This window comes from Crocodylus porosus, unplaced genomic scaffold (genome assembly GCF_001723895.1).
Source record: "Crocodylus porosus isolate Cpor-Errol unplaced genomic scaffold, CroPor_comp1, whole genome shotgun sequence".
Classification (NCBI taxonomy): domain Eukaryota; kingdom Metazoa; phylum Chordata; order Crocodylia; family Crocodylidae; genus Crocodylus; species Crocodylus porosus.
The window spans coordinates 20,285,338-20,307,217 of NW_017728911.1; the positions used below are offsets into that span (position 1 = coordinate 20,285,338).

Genomic DNA, 21,880 nt, shown 5'->3' on the forward strand with positions numbered 1-21,880 from the left:
TGCAAAGAATTACTGTGACCCTTTTTGCTTGCTACCTTTGCAAAATCTTATCTCACCCTTCCTTGACAACTGTGTGCTACTCACAATGGGTTGTGTAAACAGAAAAACCCTAGGCAGTACATTTTGTATTTTGATAAATTAAGATTGCATTTGAAGATTTTGATAATACAAGTTTTTACAATTATTTAATGTGTCATGTTGAATGATGCTATTGAAGGTAGATGTTGTTCTGTGGCATTTAGCGGGTGGGAGGGTTCCCAACCAACTTCCTGCCTGCTGTCGCTTGGTCTTCAGGCTGCTTGGCTCAGGGTGCTCTTAGAGGCAATTGCCTGCATCCAGCCTCCTGGAGCTCAGGTGTGACACAGAAAGAACAACTTGAATTCATGTTTGGTGGTAAAAGCTCAGATAGATTTACTGTCTTAGCTAGCAGCTCTGCATAGCAATCAGCCTAGCTCAGCAAAACTGCCCAGATTGGTAAACAACACATGTGCACAGACAGGGCTAGGTCACAACAAAAGGGTGAGGCTCACAACCCCTTTGTTTATAGCCAAGATGCCCATACTCAGTGCCTACTCTTATCTCTCTCCCTGCTGATTCCCACTTTACTTGTCTCTTGGTAAAGTCCAGACACTTGGAGTTCATTCCTTGCCAACTGCAGTTCTCCACTTCCAAGTTTTGGCAACCAGACCTCACTTACTTTTCTAGCTTACTCCATTACTTAATTTGAATATCTTCAGCCTGCTGAGTACAACTTGCCACTTGTTATCTCCACTTTAGCAAGTTTTAATGTTTTTACTCCCCAGCTTGTTTGGCTATTGTTTTTTACTTTGAATTGTCATTTTCACTTATTCTGTCTTTTATCAGGCCATCCAGTGGTCAGTGAAGCCTGTCAGAAGAACCTTTGCAGTGTCTTAGCTTAACTATAGATTAGCATAACTATGGCCTAGAATTGCCAAAACTCATATACTAGGAATGATTACAATACTAATATTCTGTAATGGAATCTATAGCAGCACATCTGGATGATATATTGATAATTTGTTGTTGTCAGCAGTGAGAGAAACTCCAAGAAGATTGCTCTGAATGTCTGACGTTTCCAAGGAGGGACTGAGTGACACCGTGCAGCAGGAGTTATGTCTCTGCCCTTCCGAAAAGAGTTAGAGAAATACAAAAATATCAATGAGGATGAGATTCTCAGCAAACTGTCAGAGGATGAGCTGAAACAACTGGAACATGTTCTTGATGACCTTGACCCAGAGGTAGGTAACGGAGACAGAGAAAAGGCTGATGTTTCCAAATGTAGCAGGAGTCTGATATTTGCTTATGTTCCAGATACTTGGGAGAGAAGGTGTGCTCACAGGTGAAGGCACTATGTTAGGCTCCAAGACAGTTGGGTTCTGTTCCCAGCTCTGTCACTTATGTGCTATATGACTTTGTATGTATGTCTGTGCCTCTGTTTTCTCTCCATATCCTGCCTATTTAGAGAGTAAGAGCTTGTCTATATCATGTCAATGGTAAGTTTTAGGGAGAACAGGGCTTAGCACCTGCTACTGTAGACAGAAGTGACCATTTTTGTCTGATCTGGCCCCAGAAAGTGGCCTATAGCCATGACCAAACAGAACTGCACAGCTGCAGACCACTTTAATGGGCCAATCCTGCAAAAATCTGAACCCTCAGTGCATGAAGGTGAGATGAACACATTTGAAAACGGAGACCATTCTGTAACTTGTGTCTGCAGGGCCCCCAGCCTGTCATTGTTTTCAGAATGGGAGGGGAGAAAGGGAGCAGAGGCAGTTTCATCTGGGGTTTTTTACAGCTGCCACTGGAAGGTGGGGCATGTGGATTGCAGTGCCCCTGAGGTGAGGTTCTTCAATCCACTACCCCACCCTCCAGTGCCAGCTGGGGAACCCCAAGACTGAGCTCCCTCTGCTCACTTCCTCCCTCCCATTCTGAAAACAGCCTCCAGGCTGAGAGGGGGGAGTGGCATTGCTAGGAGACCAGGCTGCAGGTTCACAGCAAGCAGCTGGAATTCCCAACTCCTGGACCCAACAGTGAACTTCTGCTGGGCCTGGGGGATTGTTGTAACTCATAGTGCTTCCTGTAAAGTGCTATGGGTTGCAATAGGTACCTGCTCTTCTGTCTGCACCCCTGATTCTGCTAGTATGTATTAGAGCTGGAAGTCCACCTATGAGTGCTTCAGGGCTTGACAGCAGGCACTGTAGGTGAGCTTAGAGAAGTCCCATGGCTGAAATTTGACTTTTGGGGTAGAACAGTGGACCCAGGTGGGTAATGTGTGCTCAGACCCATGGACCATTAGACTTGCAGTGGATCCTTAGTTCTTCAGTACAGAAGTCCTTTACTGTGTGTCCATACAAGTAACAGGATGTGGCACTTTTCCTGGTTGGCAAGTGTTTGGGGGCAGGAACTGTTTATTGTTCTGTGTTTATACAGTGCCATACACTATGGGAATAAATGTGATTAATATTAACAGCTGATAGGAAAGATCTGACTAAGAAGACTTAAGAATGTGCCATTTTTAAGAGTTACATCTAGGAAATAAAATATATATATTTATAATATCTTTTATTGCACCGACTGTATAGTTAGGAGATGATAGATAAACTTCATGTTTGAAGCAGGGCAGGCTGTGGTTATCTTACATCTCTCCCAACTTAACAATTAGTCCAATAAAAGATATCACCAAAAAAAGCTATGTTTCTTCCATATTTCCTGGACCATCACAGATACTACACTTGAGGTATATTACATCTAGGAAGGGGGACTGGGGTGGAGCAGGTGCTAAGACACACTGTTGACAGCCCAGAGGTCACAAGCTTGAGGCCACAGCAGAAGTGCTTATAGTGCAGCCCTGTCAGACTCCAAAAAATCAGCTAAATACCTTGTCAAAAGGACCTGAAAAAGAAAGGACATCTAGGAAATACATTGCTGCTGTAGTAGGGGAAGCAATAGACAGAAATCATTCCACTTTTTCAAAAATACTGAAATCAAATTTAGAATGTTTTCTGAAAATGGCACCACCCTCTAACCCAATCTGCCTCTTTCCCTGTCCTTTGGTAGAATGCCCTTCTGCCAGCAGGCTTCCGACAGAAAGATCAGACCACTAAAGCTGCCACTGGCCCTTTCGACAGAGAGCGATTGCTTTCGTACTTGGAGAAGGAAGCACTGGAGCACAAGGATAGGGAGGACTTTGTACCCTTTACAGGAGAAAAGAAAGGTAACAGTTCATCTTCACATGTGCCCACATGCGTGGGGATATATGTCAATACAAGGATCACAAGCTGTGTGGTCTCCTAGGGAAAAGAACCAGTGGAAAATAGAGAGAGGCCATATCAAGCCTCAAAGCTTATGAGTCAGGCTTAGAGCTGGAAATGCCTTTTTAAATTAAAGCTGATAGAGCCTTGGTTTTATCTGTGGTCTAATGGTCTGCCCACTGGAACAGGAGCCAAGAACTCCTGGATTCTAATCCCAGGAGCAACCCTTTGGTCTGAGGCAGCAGTGCAGCAAAGTGCTGTGTACCGTGGCTCTGATTCAGCGAAGCACACACTGAAAGTTAAGATTCCCACTGAATTCACTGAGAATCCTCTTGTGCTTACAGTTAAATGCTTGCACAAGTACTCTGCTGGTTCAGGCTCTTGGAGAGAGAACTACCACATTCCTCTCTGAATAAGAGTTACCTGGGAGTATGAAAAACAGACAAGTTACAGAAAGATTATGGGGTGGGATGGACTGTGTGCCAGATGCTCTCTGGAAACTGTCACTGTCTGCTTTTACCCTGTGGCACCTGTAAACAAAACCAGGCCAGTATAGCCATCAATAGAACAAGGCTATGATGCTCTCATTCAGCCTTAATTTACTACAGGGTCGGAGCAGACACATGGAGAGTTGCTGTGATAGCTGACAAGTGACTTTCCCAGTGGTAAGTTCAGGATACTACTATTGCCTGCCTAAAGCCTCCATTCATCAAGGTATTTAAGCATGTGTCCAATTCAAAGGCTGTGAGTACTTCTCCTTATTTCAGTGGAATTGCTCAAAGTTATACATGTGCTTAAGTGCCTCTAGGAAAACCTGTGGCACAATTATTGATCTTACTGGGACTAAGATCAAGCCCTGGCTGTTACTTGCAAAATGCTTCCAAGTTATAATACGCTACATGCAGGTGAAATATTGCTGTTAAGGTTATTACATTTCATTTTGTCTTTTGGAAAAAAAGGTTTAATCAGGTTTAATTTTAAAGAATCATGGCAGCTTTTAGCAAGATCTGGGGCAACAACCTTTGGCCCGCAGGCTGAGTCCAGCATGCCAAATGATTGAATCCATTTCACAAAGCCCAGATATTGGCATCATTTTGATGGATTGCATGTGCAGCAGTGGTCAGGCCAGAAGCACCAGCCCACCTTGGACTGAGCTGTATTATTTTGGCCCACTGCTCCAAAAAAATTGCCAGCCCCTGAGCTAGACCTATGTAAATGAAGCAGAGCTTTGTATCAAAGCACACTGTCTTACCTGCTTTTTCCCAGTTAGCATATCCTATTTTTAACGGTACTCACGCATTGTATAGAATGCGAAATATGGTCTATCTTAGATGGACTTATTACCAACTGCTTCTCTTTTCTGACCTCTTATGCAGCATCATGCTAGAAAGTTACAGCTTTCTCTCGTGTTGCTGACTAATGTTTCTTATTGGGCCTGTGCAATAAGAAACTCTGGCCATGTCACAATCTTTAGAGGTAAGATTTTGTTTCCTTTTGTCTTGTCAGTGTTAGAAATTTTTTGAATTGCAGCCACTGATGGGATCCTTTGCATGCCTGAATTTACTACACATAAAACTGCTACCAGGTGTATGCAAGATTTCACAGTGCTGTGAGGATTGGCATGTCCTCTGTGTCAGACTAACCATTGTGCTGTCCATGTGAGCTGTTTCTTGTATTTAGTTTTTTTTTTGATGCTGCTAAGGAAACATTATCTTCCTGCTTGTCCAGTGGCGTGTCCAGGGTATTTGGATTAACCCTGATTATTAATTCACAGTATCTGTGATTTGATAACATCACTGTTTTACAAAACACAAATAACATTTTCCAACTCTCTCTCAACCAGAATGAACTCAGACTCCCTTATAAATAAAGCTGCTGTTATCTTTTATTATACCATTTTTATTGTAAATTACTTACATATAAGTGCTGCTGTAGGATTTATTGTCTTGATTTCTCTTGTGCTTCTCATTTTGGATGTCTGTCCCAGGCAGATTCCCAAATGATAACAACAGCAGTTTAAGGCATGTGAAAAAAAGCCTCAGGGCCACTGCTTACAGAATTGGTAGGCAATCTGCATCTAAATGTAAAGAGCTCAGCTCTGCTTTCACAGAAGTCAGTGGCCAAGTCCCACAAAAATAGCTATGGCTTCTTTATTAGTACTGTCTAGACCTAAATTAATGCAAGACCTAGCCATATTAATAGATCTGTACAGATAATTGTGTCATGTTCAGCACTGTAGTGCTTGAGGGCTTAGTGGTTTATCCAGTATCACTTATGTACTATTTTAAGAAAATGTGGCTTTCGGAAAGAATCGTTCAGCCTTGAGCATGGCATGCCCCCATGTTGGGACTTCTGGGGCCCTGCTTTGCTGCCCTTGGACTGAAATGCAGACTTCAGCAGGAGGATGTCATCTAGATAAAGCCCAGGAGTTGACCTGGCATGTTTTGATGGGCTCCTTCCTTCTGAGCTAGAAAGCAGAGGGTGTGATAGTCTTTTGTAATTTGAGACCTGAAAGACAACATATTACTGAAACACTTATTTGCCATATGAACAAACACTGTGGGCTTCCTGCACACTGTAAAGTGAGCCTTCCAACTTGTTGAAAGATGGGGAATGTTGCGTAAAAGCTGGGAGCAGAGATGGATGGCTGTATTTCTGAGTACAGTGTTCCTAACTACAATCTTATTTATTTTGGCAGAACTCATTGAATATGCAACTATGGAATGATTGTTTTGAAATATTAACAACCTAACTGTTATTTACTCTAAAAGCTTGTCTACACAGGGAGTCTGACCACATCAGCCATTGCTGAATATGCTGTTCTGCTGAGTAAGTTGCAAAACAGGAACATTCTTTTCCAGATTTATAGTCACTTTTAGTGATGAACAATTAGAGTTCTTCCAAAGTGGGGCAATTATTCCGGAATATAGTGATCCTAATTCCAGAATAGTGTCCATACAAAGGATTTTCATAGATTTCATAGACATTAAGGCTGGAAGGGACCTCAGAAGATCATCGAGTCCAGCCCCCTGCCCGAAGGGCAGGAAGTCAGCTGGGGTCATATGACCCCAGCAAGATAAGCATCCAATTTACTCTTGAAGCATCCAATTTATTCTTGAAAAGCATCCAATTTACTCTTGAAAAGGAACTAATGGGGAATGCTCTGATAGAATAAGCTTATTCTAAAATAGGTTTTCTGGTTAGCTTGTTTGTATAGATGAACCGTAAGGCCTTGCATACCGTCTTGACAGTGCAAAAGTACTTGACATTGGGCATATACTGTATGTAACTTCTGCTTATTATATGTGTTTATTCACTGCTACCACACTTTAAAAAGGCCTTGGTGCGAATGACTCCATATTTTCATCTTAAAGTAACCCTGGGCATGTCCACACATGCACTGTGTGGTACCTCTAACATGAGGTACTATATCAATGTGCAGTAGCTGGCGGTAACGCACAGTAGCAACAGTGCACAGTCTTTTTGTGACACTTAATGTTCAGTGGACAAATTCTACTGTGCATTACCTCATTAGCACAGTTTTTGCCATGATGCACTAATGCACAGTAAAATTAGTCTACTGTGCACTAAGCGTTTTGTATAAACGTGCCCCCGTTGGTTAAAAATTAAGTTCTTAGGCAGCTCTAGAAGGTCTCTGGTACTGCAAGAAAAGAAATGGGAAGTATGTAAGCCAAGATGCCACTCAGCAAAATTCCCTATTGAGGGATGTCTGTATAATTCAAGCTGAAATACCTTTTAAGATTTGTCATTGTTTTGCACTTTAATATTTGTCTTCTATTAAGAAATATATTCCTTCAAGATTAACCTGAAAGGGTAGAATGCTTCCTCCAAAGTGACATTCCTACACATTCCTAATGGGTTTTATGCAAATCTGATCCTGACATAAAAGATAAAAGCAGGATGAAAAGAAAAAGGAACGGATTTTAAAATCCAGCTCCTCCTGCCTTAAGAGTCTGTGATGCATAGATTTTTCTTATCCAGTGCCTTTTTTTTTGGTTAGTGTTTCACTGGGAATTCTTTAGCAAAGCAGTGTCCAGCAGTATCAACCAGTTCTGTTGCTTGCATCAGTCCTTTCTGTTGTTACACAATTACACAGTTTTGATTATGATACAAAGCGATTCCAAAGCTAGGGGAGTTATTCAGAGTAGTCAGAGCACAGGAAGTATTAATACAAGCTCAAGATTTGGGATTGGTGGTGTGGATGGCTGCCTTAGGTCTTATTGCAGTCATGTTATGTGGGCCTTGCAGTATTTGGCAGAGACAACTGAAGGTATGGTTTGCATTAAAGCTTTGGGCTACTGCCACATTTTAACTTGGTAACCTCCTACATTAATTGCTAGAAAGAACTAAGGGTTTGATCCCTCAAGGTGGCAAATGTTCTGTCCCCAGTTTAGCAAAGCACTTTACGCACATGCTTAACTTGAAGCACACAAATAAATCCATTGTCTTCTCTCACAGGTATAAAGCTAAGCAGATTTTTGAATGTTTTTTTTCTGGAGGAGGGCCAGAGCACTCAGCAGCTTGAAGGTTCACAGCTCAGGTGGTAAGGAACCCAGTTACTGCAGAGACTACATCTCCCCACATGGCCCATCAGAGCAGTTTCACTGTCCAAAGTCCCCACGTTTGAACCTGATGATGGCAGGGAGTGGGGCTACATTGGGGGGGTTCTCATCTTTAGAATGTGGTCTGCCTCGTATTCTGCTGAAGGCCTGCTTTGGTGGCTTTCAAGAGCTAATGTAAAACACATCTGTTTAGTCTGTCAATAATGGGGAAGCCATCATTGTTAAGCATTGCAAGGACAGAAGAGTTAGGCCTGATTTTTGTCATCACAGTGTTTGCCAATTAGTCATGTTTATTGTATTCATTTTTGGACTAGTTTCTATTTATGCTAAATAATCTGGCAATTCTTATAAAAAGTCAGTCAACTGTATTGTAACCCATAGCATTTCTTACATACAGCTGGATTGACTCACTGCCATGTTTGTACTGTTTTGGGCAGGTTCCTGCATCATTTGCAAGTTAGTGAGAGTTTGGGAGCACTGGAAAGGAAAGATTACAACCCTAAACATTGAGGGTGATACTACATGAATGCAATCAGATTTTAAAAAGTCCTTTGACAGAAAACAGGAATGAAAATATATAGCTTCTTGAAATGTGTTGAGTTTGAAAGTGAATAGTTTTGAGAAATGGGAAGGATGAGTTCTTGCCTTAATGACTTGACTGGCCATTAAGGATATGCCTGTGCACCTTCCACAGTTCTTCTAAGACCAGCACCAAGAAATATCCCTCACCCGTCCACTCTCACTCCACACATGCCAGTCGTGGAAATGAGACAGTGAAATTGCTGATGGTAACCCCCACCCTCCCCCACTGCCGTTACTCTCAAGCAAGCCAGAGACAGATCTTAAGGATGATGGAGGGGGGAGCTTTACTGGCTCATTCCTCAGTTTTCTATATGCAGAGCTGGGGGCCAGTAGGTACGGGCTACTTCCTGGGCCCATGCAGAAACAGTATAGAACTTATCTAAGAGGCCTGGGTTCAAGTTCCAGGTCTTCTACAGATTTCTTGTATGACCATATACAAGTAATATCATACTTCTGTTCCCTGGATTCTCATTTCTAGAAGAGAGATAGTAATGCTTCCTTTTTCCCCAACGTTTTCCATCATCTTTGTTTAGACTAAGGGCTTTTCATGGCAGGGGCTTTCTCTCACATACACATGCAGTGCCTAGCATGATGGATCCCTGATCTGAGCTGAGGTCCTTACCATAACACAAAAAGTATTATTCTGTTACCATTTTCACTTCTACTTCGCTGCAGTGGTTGCTCATGACACTGCCAAAATGTAACTGAAAAAACAAAACTACTATTGCAACACATTGAGACGTAATTTCAATTTTAAGTTAAAGTTGGCTATATCTTTGTTAATTGCTTGCAGCCAAGGCTGCTATTTCAATCCTCCAGTGTTATCTTTGTTTAATATAGTATCTCCTGATCCTTGCCAAACAATTGCATACTGAGTGCATCTACACAAGTTGCTTATTGCGGAGTTGCCTAATTAGCTCTACAGTAAAGTCTCAACATCTATATGCGCGGCCCTATTAAGCCACAGTAAACTAATTAACTTTGCTGTAGGTTAGTGCTTGTAAACACAAGTACTATCCTACAGCGCCATTTTTTAGTGTGCAGCAATGCACATGTAGATGGTGACCAGGGCTGGTTGGAGCATGAAGGTGCTTCAGTACGAGGGCTTCCTGCTGGCTAGCCCCATGGTGGATCACCCTTGTGCCCCAGTGATCCCCTCTGCAGCACACTGAGCTGGGCCAGTGCAGTCCTGGGCTGGCAGGCTGACCCACTGGACCCCCTGCAAGCGGGGACTGCTCTGACCCGGCTCAAGATGCTGTGGTCCCAGGTGCACATGTAAATGAGGTGCCTGGGAGCAGTAAGTTCTGGTGTGGTAAGCTCTGGCACAATATGCACCAGAGTTTATTGTGTTGCATTTATTTTACATAAAATGCACACACTGGGTCTCATATACTCCTATCAAAGTCGGCGGAAATACTGTAATGGATCATGCTATTATGATTGGTGGCCAAGAAGAATAAGGGAAATGTGCCATTTTTGCATATAATTTACACCCTGGCGAATTATGCAATTATGTACGCATGCAATTTTGCGGATAAAATGTAAGGCTGTGCATAATTTTCCATAATTTAACCCAGGTGGCGGGCAGGCTCTGTGCTTCCCCCTCTGTGGGACTCACAGCACTCTGGCTGGGAGCCCCATGTGGGGACAGTGCAGTGGTGCATGACTGGTGAGTGGGGAGGGGAGCTCCTGGCAGCAAGGCGGGGCAGGTTTGTGGGTGGGCCTGGGAATTTGTGTGGGTGTGTGTGGGCCACCCCCTCACCCCCTCCACTCCATTCCTTATAGTGCACATTTCTTGCTGCCAGCAGCAGGCCCTCAGGGTACCCATGGCTGCGGCAGGTAGAGCCCCCACAATGGTGCATGGATTTGGCTGAGTCCTGTGGGCTGCACACAGCAGCATGGATCCAGCTCAGCCAGCCTGCTGGCATGCATCTTCAACCCAAACTGGGTTGGCTCTGTGCCAGCATGTGGGGTGCACGGCACTGCAGATAGGAACCGTGCACCATTGGCCCAGGCCAGCCAGCTCTGTGCCTCTACGTGGGGCTTCCAGCACTCCAGCGGGAAGCCATACACAAGGCATGGAGCCCACCCGGCCTGATGGCATGCGATTCCGTGCCTCCATGTGTGGCTTCCTACTGAAGTGCTGGAAGCCCCAGGTAGAGGCATGAAGCCCCCCAGCCTGATGGCACGTGGCTCCCGTCTGCAGTGCTGTGAGCCCCACTGCTGGCACGGAGCCAGTCCAGTCTGGTTCGAAGGTGCATGCCAGCAGGCCAGGCTGGGCTGGCTCCTTGCTACCACATATAGCCCCTGGGACTCAGCACATAATTTTGAATTTTTCTGTACATAATTCCCTGGCGTGTAGTAATTGAATGTTTCAACCATTTGATAAATGGAAAGAAACAGGAAGAAAATAATGAGTAAACCAGAACATTTATCACTGTACCACTGTCTTCAGCCCCTCCACACAGAAACCATCTAACCTGCCTACTTGGTACTGTGCCAAGCATGATGTCAGTACAGATGATGACAGTTGTTTCAGAATAAGAATGTTTTTTCCTTTGTTTTAGGGTAGAGTATATGCTTTCTTTTAATGAAAACAAACTTTATGGCTTATATATTCTTCTGAAGCAGAAAAATATGAAGGAATATATCCACAGAGCAGATAAAGAGTGGAGATTAAGTATTTGAATAAGATATCATGTCTAATTCAAAATTTACTTTAGAGGCATGGTATTTTTAAGGCATTTTGTGCTCTCCAAAGTTGAAATATTAATGGCTAAAGTTTTTGGCAGCTTTTTGGGGAGGGGGGGTGGGCGGGGGGTATCATCTTCAAGACTTATGTTCAGTGTTCGCTATAACATCTAACCCGGACTTTATTTTTATAGTTGTATGTGTAATACAGGAGGTGGTGCCTAGAGCTAAAGTTGCTCAGTGCTTTTTCTTTTCTTCTTTTTTTTTTTGTGAGCCTCTGTTTGTTGTTCATCACAGCTTTGCCAAACTTAAATTTTTGTGCTGAAAATTCCCATGCCGGGCGTCTGCCTTACACTGAATATTTTGGAATGTTTCAGCTAAACTGCTTCAGTTGTTTCCAAGATCATGGGGAAAACACCTTGTTTTTGTCCAGTTCAAGTAAATTCTTCCAGCTGTTTTGTTGCAAAGCTGTAGGGCCTGCATGCTTTGAAACAAGGATTTGAAATTAGGCGGTAGGTCAGGGCTGTTTTTTGCAGTCTCCATGAAACTCCCTTGCAGTTAACACTTGCTCAGTGAAGACTTATTAGCATTTGGCAGCTCAATTCTGTGAAATCTCCATCTGTACAGATTATGTGCTATCCTCTCAGAGTTCCTACTTACTGCCTAGACAGCACACCTGTCATCTTCCCAGAGCAAGAGAGGTTGCTTCATGCCAAGGCTGCAAGAGTCTTTCTGTAATTGCTCCTTCCAGGTGCCAAGGGCCATTGTGCCACCAGAACCAAGACCAGGGAAGCTTGTCTCTCCTGTGCTTCTGTGTTTCCCTTGCTGGGGGCAGGTGGTGTGGCGGAGAAGCAAGAAACAGCCTGATGTCATGGCGGAGGGGTATTTGGATTTGGTGGGGGAGGAGGATGCAGGGTGAGGGGGCAGAGAGCAGCTTAGGGGAAGGAGGCAGAGAAGCAGGCACCAGAAAGGGGCAGTGACAAGAACAAGTAGAGAGGAACAAAGGAAGCGGGGAAGACTGAGAGAAGCCAGGGATGGCGTAGCTTGGAGTCAGATGGGGAATGAGGATAGGATCTGGGGTGGAGGGGTAGAACAGAAGCAGAAAGAAAGAGGGTGAGGTAGTGTCAGAGGAGGAGCAAGAAGGTCTGTAACCGCTAGACCTCATTCCCTTCTAGAACCTGGAACTGGGTTTCAGCATTCCTTTATGGTCAGCAATTAACATGGGGTCGGACTAGATGATCTGCTCAGGTCCCTTCCGACCCTACAAACTATGAAACTATGAAACATGAAACCCAAAGGCAAAGTGTGTGCCTACATCCTCCCATATGGAAGATAACAACTTCCTACTGCCACCAGTCACTACTTTGGCTAAGGAGCCCATCTTTGCTGCTGACCAATGTGAATTCAGTGTGAGGAAAGATCCAGGTGATGAAATTCCTGATTTTCATTTTTTAAAATGTGAGAAACTGTTAAAATAGCTCTCAGGTGCCAAAGTCAAGCACACAAAAATTAAGAAATATAAAACTATAAAAATGAAGGTAAGCTTGGCAACTTTAATTTGGCTGATCTGTGCATAAGTAGAATGATATATTTGGCATCGTGCCAACTTTGGAGTGCTTGACTTTGGAGTGGTTTTTTTTAGCATAGGTTTTTGGAGATAACATTTAATATAACGTAAAGTGAGTGCTCCTTGATGGAAAGGAATATTGCTACAACAGCAATAGCTATAGCCATTTTTATCATTGTCTTGGAGCTTTAACTAGAATTGGCTCGTTTTCTTGTTTATAGTTCAAGTGGCTTGCTGGTAAGAATTAATATAATTATATTTAATAGAGTATTTTTAGAGAGGAATTTCCATAAAACTCAAGAGGAAAAAATATCTTGTGCGATTTATGCAAAGCTGAAATCCAGGGTTATTGAATTTCAGTTTAAAGGTCACTCAAGAATTCTGTCATAGAGAGTAAACAGGGTTTCATTTAAATGTAAGAAGTAATAAGAGGATCTAAGTTTTAAAAAAAGGAAGACCAAAATCAGAACCAGTAGCAGAAGAAGGTACATAAGTAACAAAGTGTGGTAGAATGTGTATTTGTTGTAAGAAAGTATCAGTATCAGTGTGCCTTATTCTTCTTTGCCTTGCACTCTGTGGAGCCATTTGCATCTGAGCAAGTTAGGAATGAAACACTGCTAAGTATAAGTGATGGCATTTTAAGTCTGGTTTGCAGAGATGTGAATCATGCAGTGAAGATCCAGGCCAAAAATTAATTTGCAAGTAGTGATAACTTTTAAAACTAAAGGCAAAAGCCCTAAAACTCAAAATTAGAGCTATCTGAAAAACCTACTGATTCTTTTCCCCATACTTTTTTGTACAGCCTACTCAGCTTATGACATGCTGAGGCCCTAAACCATGCCTATCTCAAGAGACCCCATATGATAAAATGTATGTATATTTTTGTCATATTAGAATGAAAATGTTCATATTTAGAGAGTCATTTCCCCAAATTTCCTTTATCTCCTTCATTTACCAACTGATTATTATAAAACTTGATATTGAGTCAGGTTTTTTTTTCTTATTTAGAGGCCCCTTATATTGTGAGGCACTAAATTGTAGCTTAAATAGTTTAAGCCTAAATCCAGCACTGAGCCTACTACACAAACAACACATACTTTCTTTACAGTTTATGGGATACATGTGTATTTAAAGCTAATCACATAATTAAAAGCCATTATGTATGGAGGACAGAGTTATGGGTGTGTGTTCAACTGTAATGCTCACATTTCTGGACCTGCATATTTAACTTTTCATTAATGTAGATGGACTATATCAGTGGAGGTCAACCTTTTTAGTAGACATGACACAAATTAGCCCTGCACCGTCCCTAAGTGCCACTCTGATCTCCATACCCAATCTACTTGTGCTTTTGTAACACATGATACTAGAGTAGGCTGGAAATTCCACAACTAAATCCATGCATTTCTCTCTAACATACAACAGAAGTACTCATATTGAATAAACACTTGATAAGGCTTTTAGGTCTTGCCAACAACAAGAAGTTTATGAAATACCGGATGTCTTATTTTGCACTTCCCATAAAATACATCCCATTTAAAAGTGGGAACAAAAATCATGTTAGACCCAAATACAGTATAGCAGGCTTCCCCAGGGAAATTTCCAAAAAAAGCTAGCATTTGGGATTCCAACTAGGAGAAAGTAACCACTGGGCTAACGAGTGACGGTCTAAAAAGCTTGGAGAAGAGTGTCATGATGCAGGGTCCCCAGGGCTCTGTGACCCTAGGGCTCTGTGACCGTGCTTGCTCTGCCCTGCGGGTGCCTTCTAACCTTTCCTGTCACATCTTGTTGGTTGAAATAGTATCTTGGGAGGCTGCCCACGAGTTTGTGTGGTTATGGCCCTGCTGAACCCCTCTAGATCCTACTGATCTTGGATCCCTTGCCCGGTCTCACAGAAAGTCAGTGCTACTCGAGACACTGTAAGCCTTATGGGCTAGATGCATGGCTCCAAAACTGCCCTTTTACCATGCCCCATGCCTCGCAGATGGTATTTAAACATTGTCCCTCTGAGGCCTTGATCTAGCTTGGCCTCTGGTCATCACTGGGCACTTGGCCCCTGTCTACATGGCTTCCCTGGCACTGGCCTCTCCACAGCCCTGTCTGCACGCTCTACAGTGCTGGGCTTGCTGCGACCCTATTGCTGCGCTCTCTGGCGCTGGGGTCTCCACACCGTAGTGTGCCCCCTAATGAGGCCTCCTCCTCCCCAATAGCCTCAGCCTGGTCAACTGGATTCAAATAACAACGTAAATACAAGTCCCTGGGCTATAACATAACTACAACAATAACGTTAGAGGTCACCCCCTGACCCTTTCAGGAGGCAAGCTTCTCCCTCAACAGTGTGTGCCTTCTAGCTCCAGATACTTTAGGAGCTCCTTAGAGGCCATTAGTCTTACCAGCAGCAGAATAGGCAACCAAGAATCTCTAGGTAGTAGGGCTGTGCGAAGCTTCGGTCCCTGATTGGATCTGGCAGAGATTCGGCCCAATTTGGTGGCCAAATCTCTGACTCTGAATTGAATCAGGAGACCCTTTAATCTCTGAATCGAATCAGAACCCTCCAAATTGATTCAGAGAGATTCAGAAAGATTCAGAGATTTGGGCATAGACACAGCTTTAAATGTTTTTTCTACATACCTCAAGGTAGCAGGCGGCTTGTCAGTGCTGTGCTGATGGGGCAGATGGAGACTCCCACAGAAGCACGGGGGGCTCTCCAGCATGCTTGGCAGCAGACCCAGAAGTGGACCAGAAGCATTTCCGGGTCCACTGGGGAGCGCACTGAGGGGCCCTCCGCACCTCCCTGGCTTGGCAACTGGTGCCTCCTGGGTCTGGGGGGCACCCAGGGTCCTGCTGCGGCTGATTGCCAAGCCAGGACATGGGAGGGGGCGCAGGGGGAGGGCCCCCAGCATGCTCCCTGGTGGACCCTGAACTGGCCTGGAAGTACTTCCAGTCCACTTCCTGGTTAAACACCAAGCATGCGGGGGGCCTCCCTGCACTCCTGTAGGATGCTCCATCTGCCTCACCATAGCAGCATTCACAAGCTGCGCCTGGTACCTCGAGGTATGTAGAAAAAACATTTAAAACTCTGTCTACGGTCAAATCACTGATTCTCTGACTTAGCATCGAATCTTCAGATTTGGATTTGGCCGAATCGAATCATGGACAGTGATCTGAATCAATGAATCAAATCACTATCCCCAATTCAGGCCAAATCCAAATCCGAATTGAATGCGGCCTGTTTCACACCCCACTACTGAGTAGTGTTTCTGGAAGAGCTCCTTCCCCCTGGCTGCTGACAGAGAACTAACCTTTTGCCAGCCCCAGCCCTGGGGCTTATATATGACCAGGTTCCTGTTTACTTCTGGTCAGCTCACTGGGTGCAGGTGCCAGCTAAAACCCTGATTAGCTTACTGCCAAGGCAGCCTGCTGCTGTGGAGCCCTGCCTAGCTCTCAGGGCTCCCTAGCTAAGTTGTCTCTGCTCTTGAAGGAGCAGGCCCACCTTCGTGCCCTACGACAAAGAGGCTGACTTCAAATTCTAAGTTTCACTACCCCAACACACTAAAGCTTAGTGTTCAAATCCCAGAAGGGTTCACACAATATTTTTTCTACTGTGATAAATAAACTGTATCCATATCACTGAGTATGTTGGTCAGTAAAGATAGCAACATTCTTTCAGACTGTGTCATGTTAGTTAGGCCATTTCACTTGTATGCACCATTGTAGCTATAATTCAATGAGTAATTCAGCAGGTCTTTGGACCTCTAGTTTTTTTGGTCCTTGTTTTGGCAAAACTCAAATTGAATTAAGTTTTGCCTGAATGGGGACTTCAGACTTGAGATCATTGACTGAAAAGTGTTTTTGGACTTTTGGGCATGTCTACACATCACCCTACAGCAACGTGATGATGCACTACGTCACTGTACAGCGTGCTATGTGACATAGTGATCACGTGTGTCTACATGTGATCTAAAAGGAACTACTAAAGTATGGTGCTGTAGCAGTGTCACTGCATGGTGACATGTAGATGCACCCTTTGAGAAGAAAGTCTCTCTTTAAAATGTAAAAGATTACTCTCCATTCAGATGTAGAAATAAACTCTTACTTGAAGGATTATGATAAAACACACAATATAATCTAAAATCTTTCCATGTCCCATGCCCCCCATTCCCCCCACCTCCGACCTCCCCCATGATCTATTGGTATCTTCAGATTTGTCAATCCAGCTCTGAGGGCTAACATAGGAGCTAGGAGGAAAGATGTCAGGATTTCCCTTATTGAAGGGCCTGATGCAAAGTCAGAGGAGATGAAGATGGATTATGGAGCTTCTCATCCCTGTGGATGAAAGAATGCTGGAAGACAGAGCCACAGAAGTTGCCACAGAAGTTAAGGGAAGACATGGGGGAGGGTGCCCTTTCCCTTATTCCCATGTCAGAGCAGTGAGTGGGAAAGGGGAAATTCCCCCTCAACACTGCCACCTGCATCGGGGATTATGGTACTTACGAAGCTGTGCATAATACCAGTAGTGGTGAGATCAGTTCCCTACACTATATATTGTCTTTGCAGACAAACAGATCAAACTTTGTAAAGCAATCTATTATTATTAACATAGATTTGGCTTGAATAAGACATGCATGTTACTTCTTCATGCCAGGCTTTTCATCGTTAAAAATATGTGTTGGTATCACTGTTAATGACCAGAAAGGAAAGTTAATTTATCTGGGAGACAGATACAGCAGATGCAGCATATCAGACAGAATACTTTAACAAAGAGCCCAATACAACAGAGTCGGAGAAATAAAACATGGTCCCTGCATGAGTACTCAAAAATAATATTATTGTGATTTTTGATCAACTGCTCGGCTACAACTCTTGCTTTAAAATAATACCGCTGGACCAGTTTTCTTAAGCATACTGTGCTTCAAAGTGTGTGCACCTTTATAAATAATGCATCATAGGTTCAAGCATTCAGTTCAACTAGACAGTTGCACTAAAGGCTTGGAAAAAGAAAATCAGAATCAGCTTTTTTGCAGTTAAATTCCATGACTGTGCTCTGTAGGAGACTAAGTGAAGCTGCTTTACAGTTGTCTATCAGCAAGGATACATACTTTGAACTTGGTGAATTTCCAATATTGTGATATAAGTAATGTAGGCTGTATGTATTATGCTGTACGATCTATTCACCGTCTATGAAAAAAAAAATTATCCTCAGGCTAGCTCAATCAGACAAAAGATTCCATTTTTTTACAGCAGCTGGCAGCCAAGCTAAACTCATATATATTAAAGATATTTTTTTTCTGTCTGGCATATATTTCTGCACCTTTAAACATTTCATATAATCAATAATAGAATTTTTTTGGACACAAGTTTGCCAAGAATGCTTTAAAGGAAACTATCATTGCGGGTCACATACACATCTAAAAAGAGTTGGGCTGCCATCCAAGAATTACATATGCTGGTCAGAAAATGTTTTAAAAATCCATACACATAAACTGCATGAAAAACATACGATCCCACACTCTCATTTGTATCTTACCCAATACCTCTTTTCATCAGCATGGATTTCTTAAGATACCAGGCTATCTGACCTTCTTTACTTATCTGGGGAGGGACACGGTTTGGAAGTGCAGAGAGAGGCACAAAAATTAAACACACACTGTTTAGTTTATGGGACAGCTGAGCATGCAGGAACCATGCAAAAGATTATTTAGCCAGCATTTTTATCAGCATGGTACTCCGAAACAGCAGCTGTGCCTTATAGAGCCTTACTGTTGAACACAGGTGTGGCAATGATGCTTCCTAGATGCTTCTCCAAATGGGCTGAGTGGAATGAGCAAGTTTGTTATGAGGTAGGCAGCTATTTTGGGGGTCTTTAGTCCCTGTGATGAGAGATCTGGGGCCAGCAGGCAGAAAAGCATACAGCATATGTATTTCCAGTCCTCTGGTTCTTGTTTGGGGTTTCATCTCTGAAGTTCAGACTGCTGCCCTACAAAGTTGACATGCCTTAAGTTCACACTGGTTAGTCCAGTGTCAGCGGCTTGCTAGTATCAGTCATGGAGGAAGACAGAATAGGTCTCTGCAAAGGACCCATAATCTGCCTGTGCCAGTGTAAATCTGAGTAATTTTCAGGTTTCTGTAATGAACAATACTGCTAGTGGTCTACTCTGTGACAGTTTATTCATTCTGATCAACCTGCCATTGAATATGTGGATTGCCTCCCTATGAGTTATCCTTGGGTCACTTGGTAACCAGGTGACTCATGACTGATAGTCTCCTGTAGCTGTTATCAGGCATGTAAGTCTGAGTAGCTGTGGCATATGAAGTATATTTAAATCTTTGAACATGATCAAGAGCATTTGCTTTTCCTTTACTGTAGCATCTGCACTGTTCTGAACTGTGAATAGCCTGACTTTCTGTGGAACATAGTCACTTTTTTTTTTCACTGTAACCAGACTTTCATTTATTGCACATACCACGTTTGCTATCTTTGATATTGCTGGGGTAGCTATGTCTGGTTCACACCTCTGTAAAGCAAGAATGATTTTTTTCCTACCTCAGAGGTAGGTATGCTGAGGATAAGATGCACTAATGTATATAAAGGATTCCGAGAGCAGTGGCTAGAATCTGTAGAAATATAAAAGTAGTATTCTTTTATAAGTCACTTGTCACCTGAGATTTTAAGCAAGTTATACTGTAGGATAGATATTTTTGGTAGTAGGATGACAATGAAAACACTGGTGGCCAGACATGAAAGTCAAATTGAGGGCCAACCAGCCTTGACAGATTGTCTTCACTTTCCATTTTAAAAAATTCTTGAGCCTGTTCATAATCTCATTCATGGAAGCTGACAGCATGGAGGCCATTGCAGCCAGGCTGTGGAAAGAGAGCAATGAATCTGGGTATCGTCTGCATAAAAACAATTCCCAGGACAGTAAAGGAAAATGATTTAAATGACAGAAGCATGTGGGTATTGTGAAGCAAGAGGCATAGGAGCTGGAGTTCAAAGGAGCAATGCCAATGATAGTAAGTTGACAAAATGGCACCAGTGACACAAAGCAGAAGATAGCTGGTTTGGAGCACTGTTGGAAGGGCCCCGGGTACATTCTAAACCCTCCATCTACAGGTGCATAAAGAATAAGACTAGAACTGACAGTGAGCAGAGGCAAATTAGCACATGGGCCTGTGAGGCCGGGGCCCAGGGACCCCTGCCAATCAGGGGCCCCCTCAGTGCCTGGATTCCCTTGGAAAACAGTGGGTTTCCCTGTCTAGGTGGGTAGCATTCTAGCCTGCAAGGGGTCCTGCTTGAGGCTGCCAGGAGTGAGTTGCAGGGGGTGCCACATGCACGTGCATGGCTGCATGCATGCATGTGGCCAGGAAAACAGCTGGGCAGTGTGGAGAGCAGCTTCCTGCAGATAAGTGTATGGAGGAGAAAGGGCATGCGGGGGACAGATTGAGGCTCCCATGGTAAGGGAGGGAATGGGGCAGGAGCTGGGGGGGTGCTGCCCAGCCAGAGCAGTGGCATGGGATCTGGGGCCAGGGTGGGGAGCAGGATGGAGACATGGATGCTCGGGGTGCCAGAGGGGGGGGAGGGGAAGCAGTTCCCTGCCACTCTACGCACCCCCCAGGGGAGGTATTGGGGGACTTGTGCCCTCCTAGATTTGTGTGTAGGGCAGATGCAGGCTGTTCACTGTGGCCTCGGAGTTCTCTGCACTGCTGCCTTTCCCTCAGGATCCCCATGCCAGCTGCATGCCCCCTGCCCATCTGGCAGCAGTGGGGTTGGTGAGTGCTGCCCCCTGCTGCCAGATGAGCAGGGGATGTGCAGGCAGTGTGGGTCCCTCAGGGCAAAGGCAGCAGAATGGAGAGCCCCAAGCCCACAGCGGGCTGCCCGCATCCATCTTTGTGCCTCTTGATTCCACCCTGGCGATGGTGGGAGGGGCAGAGGGGTGTGGAGCAGGGAGAAGAGGTGGGCATTTGCCACCCCATCCCTAGCCTGGTCAGGTCCATTCAGCCTCCACTGCGGGGCACAGAGGCCTGCCCTGCCCTTGGCAGCAGCAGCAGCAGCACCAGGAGGAGAAGGGGCCACTTCCCCTGCTGGAATCCTGGCGCCTGGCTGCAGGGAGGAGTGGCATGATACATTCATGAATGTATCATGTTTATAATGGGGTGTGGGGGGCCTCCAATTTTTGGTTTGCCCAGGGCCCCAATACATTTTAATCCACCACTGACAGTGGGCCAAATTCACTTGCATCCAAAGATCCTTCTGGTCTCATTACCATGGGATTATCTAAAGCCTAATTGAAACGTAGTTGTTTATGGAGTCAGATACAAGGATGGGGATAGAGAGACAGCTCAGCTATAGTATAAGAGAGGAGTCTCAGAGCAGTACAGATGGTTACAAAGGTGAAATTGCTGATTTATCAGATCAGCAACTACGGGGACTCCATTGCTCACTGATTATTTTCATTTCCAAAATGCATATAAAATACTGAAGATGGCATAAACTGATGGTTTAACTTTCCATATTGCCCAGTGGAAGTGACCTAGATTTTTCCTCCTGTGCTACTGTCATATCATGGAATTACCATCGAGATTGATGGCCTCATTCTTTGAGAAATACTAGACAAATTTCTGCAAATGGCTATACAACAGCAGCAGACAGTGGGGGAAGAGCAGAAAGCATCTAGGACAGGGCGCTGAAAGGTTTGCAGCAGGGAAGCTTACTGTTCCCCAGGGAGCATCCAGCACATTTTCAACCCTGCACAGATGATCATGCCAAGGCTGATGAGGAGAAAAATGTCTGTAGGAAGGTTGGGAATTAACAAACCAGAGACTTTGGAGGAATTAAATCCCCTTTCCTTCCCCTGGTATCTCTGTGAGTAACCTATGGCCAAACAGCAAATTTCCCCTCTATTCAGTCACATCTGGAGTACTGTGTCCAGTTTTGGGCCCCCCACCCCAGAAAAGACTGGAGAGTCCACCAGAGGGCAACAAAAATGGTTAGGGGACTGGGGCACATGACTTCTGAGGAGAGGTTGAGCAAACTGGACTTATTTAGTCTGCAGAAGAGAAGACTGAGAGGGGATTTAATAGCAGCCTTCAACTATCTGAAAGGAAGTTGCAAAGGGGATGGAGCTGGACTGTTCTCAGTGGTGGCAGATGACAGAACAAGGAGCAATGCTTTCAGGTTGCAGCAA

At 44.2% G+C, this 21,880-nt stretch overlaps 1 protein-coding gene across 1 annotated transcript in view; it reads left to right on the forward strand.

The window, feature by feature from the left end:
- Positions 1–1,031: 1,031 nt before the first annotated feature.
- LOC109309018 (tropomodulin-2) overlaps positions 1,032–21,880 on the forward strand; it is a 35,495-nt gene continuing 14,646 nt past the window's right edge. Inside the window, exons 1-2 of the mRNA XM_019533576.1 lie at positions 1,032–1,259; positions 3,079–3,235. Coding sequence (XP_019389121.1) covers positions 1,134–1,259; positions 3,079–3,235 — 283 coding nt within the window. The 5' untranslated portion in view covers positions 1,032–1,133. The remainder of the gene's footprint in view (positions 1,260–3,078; positions 3,236–21,880) is intronic.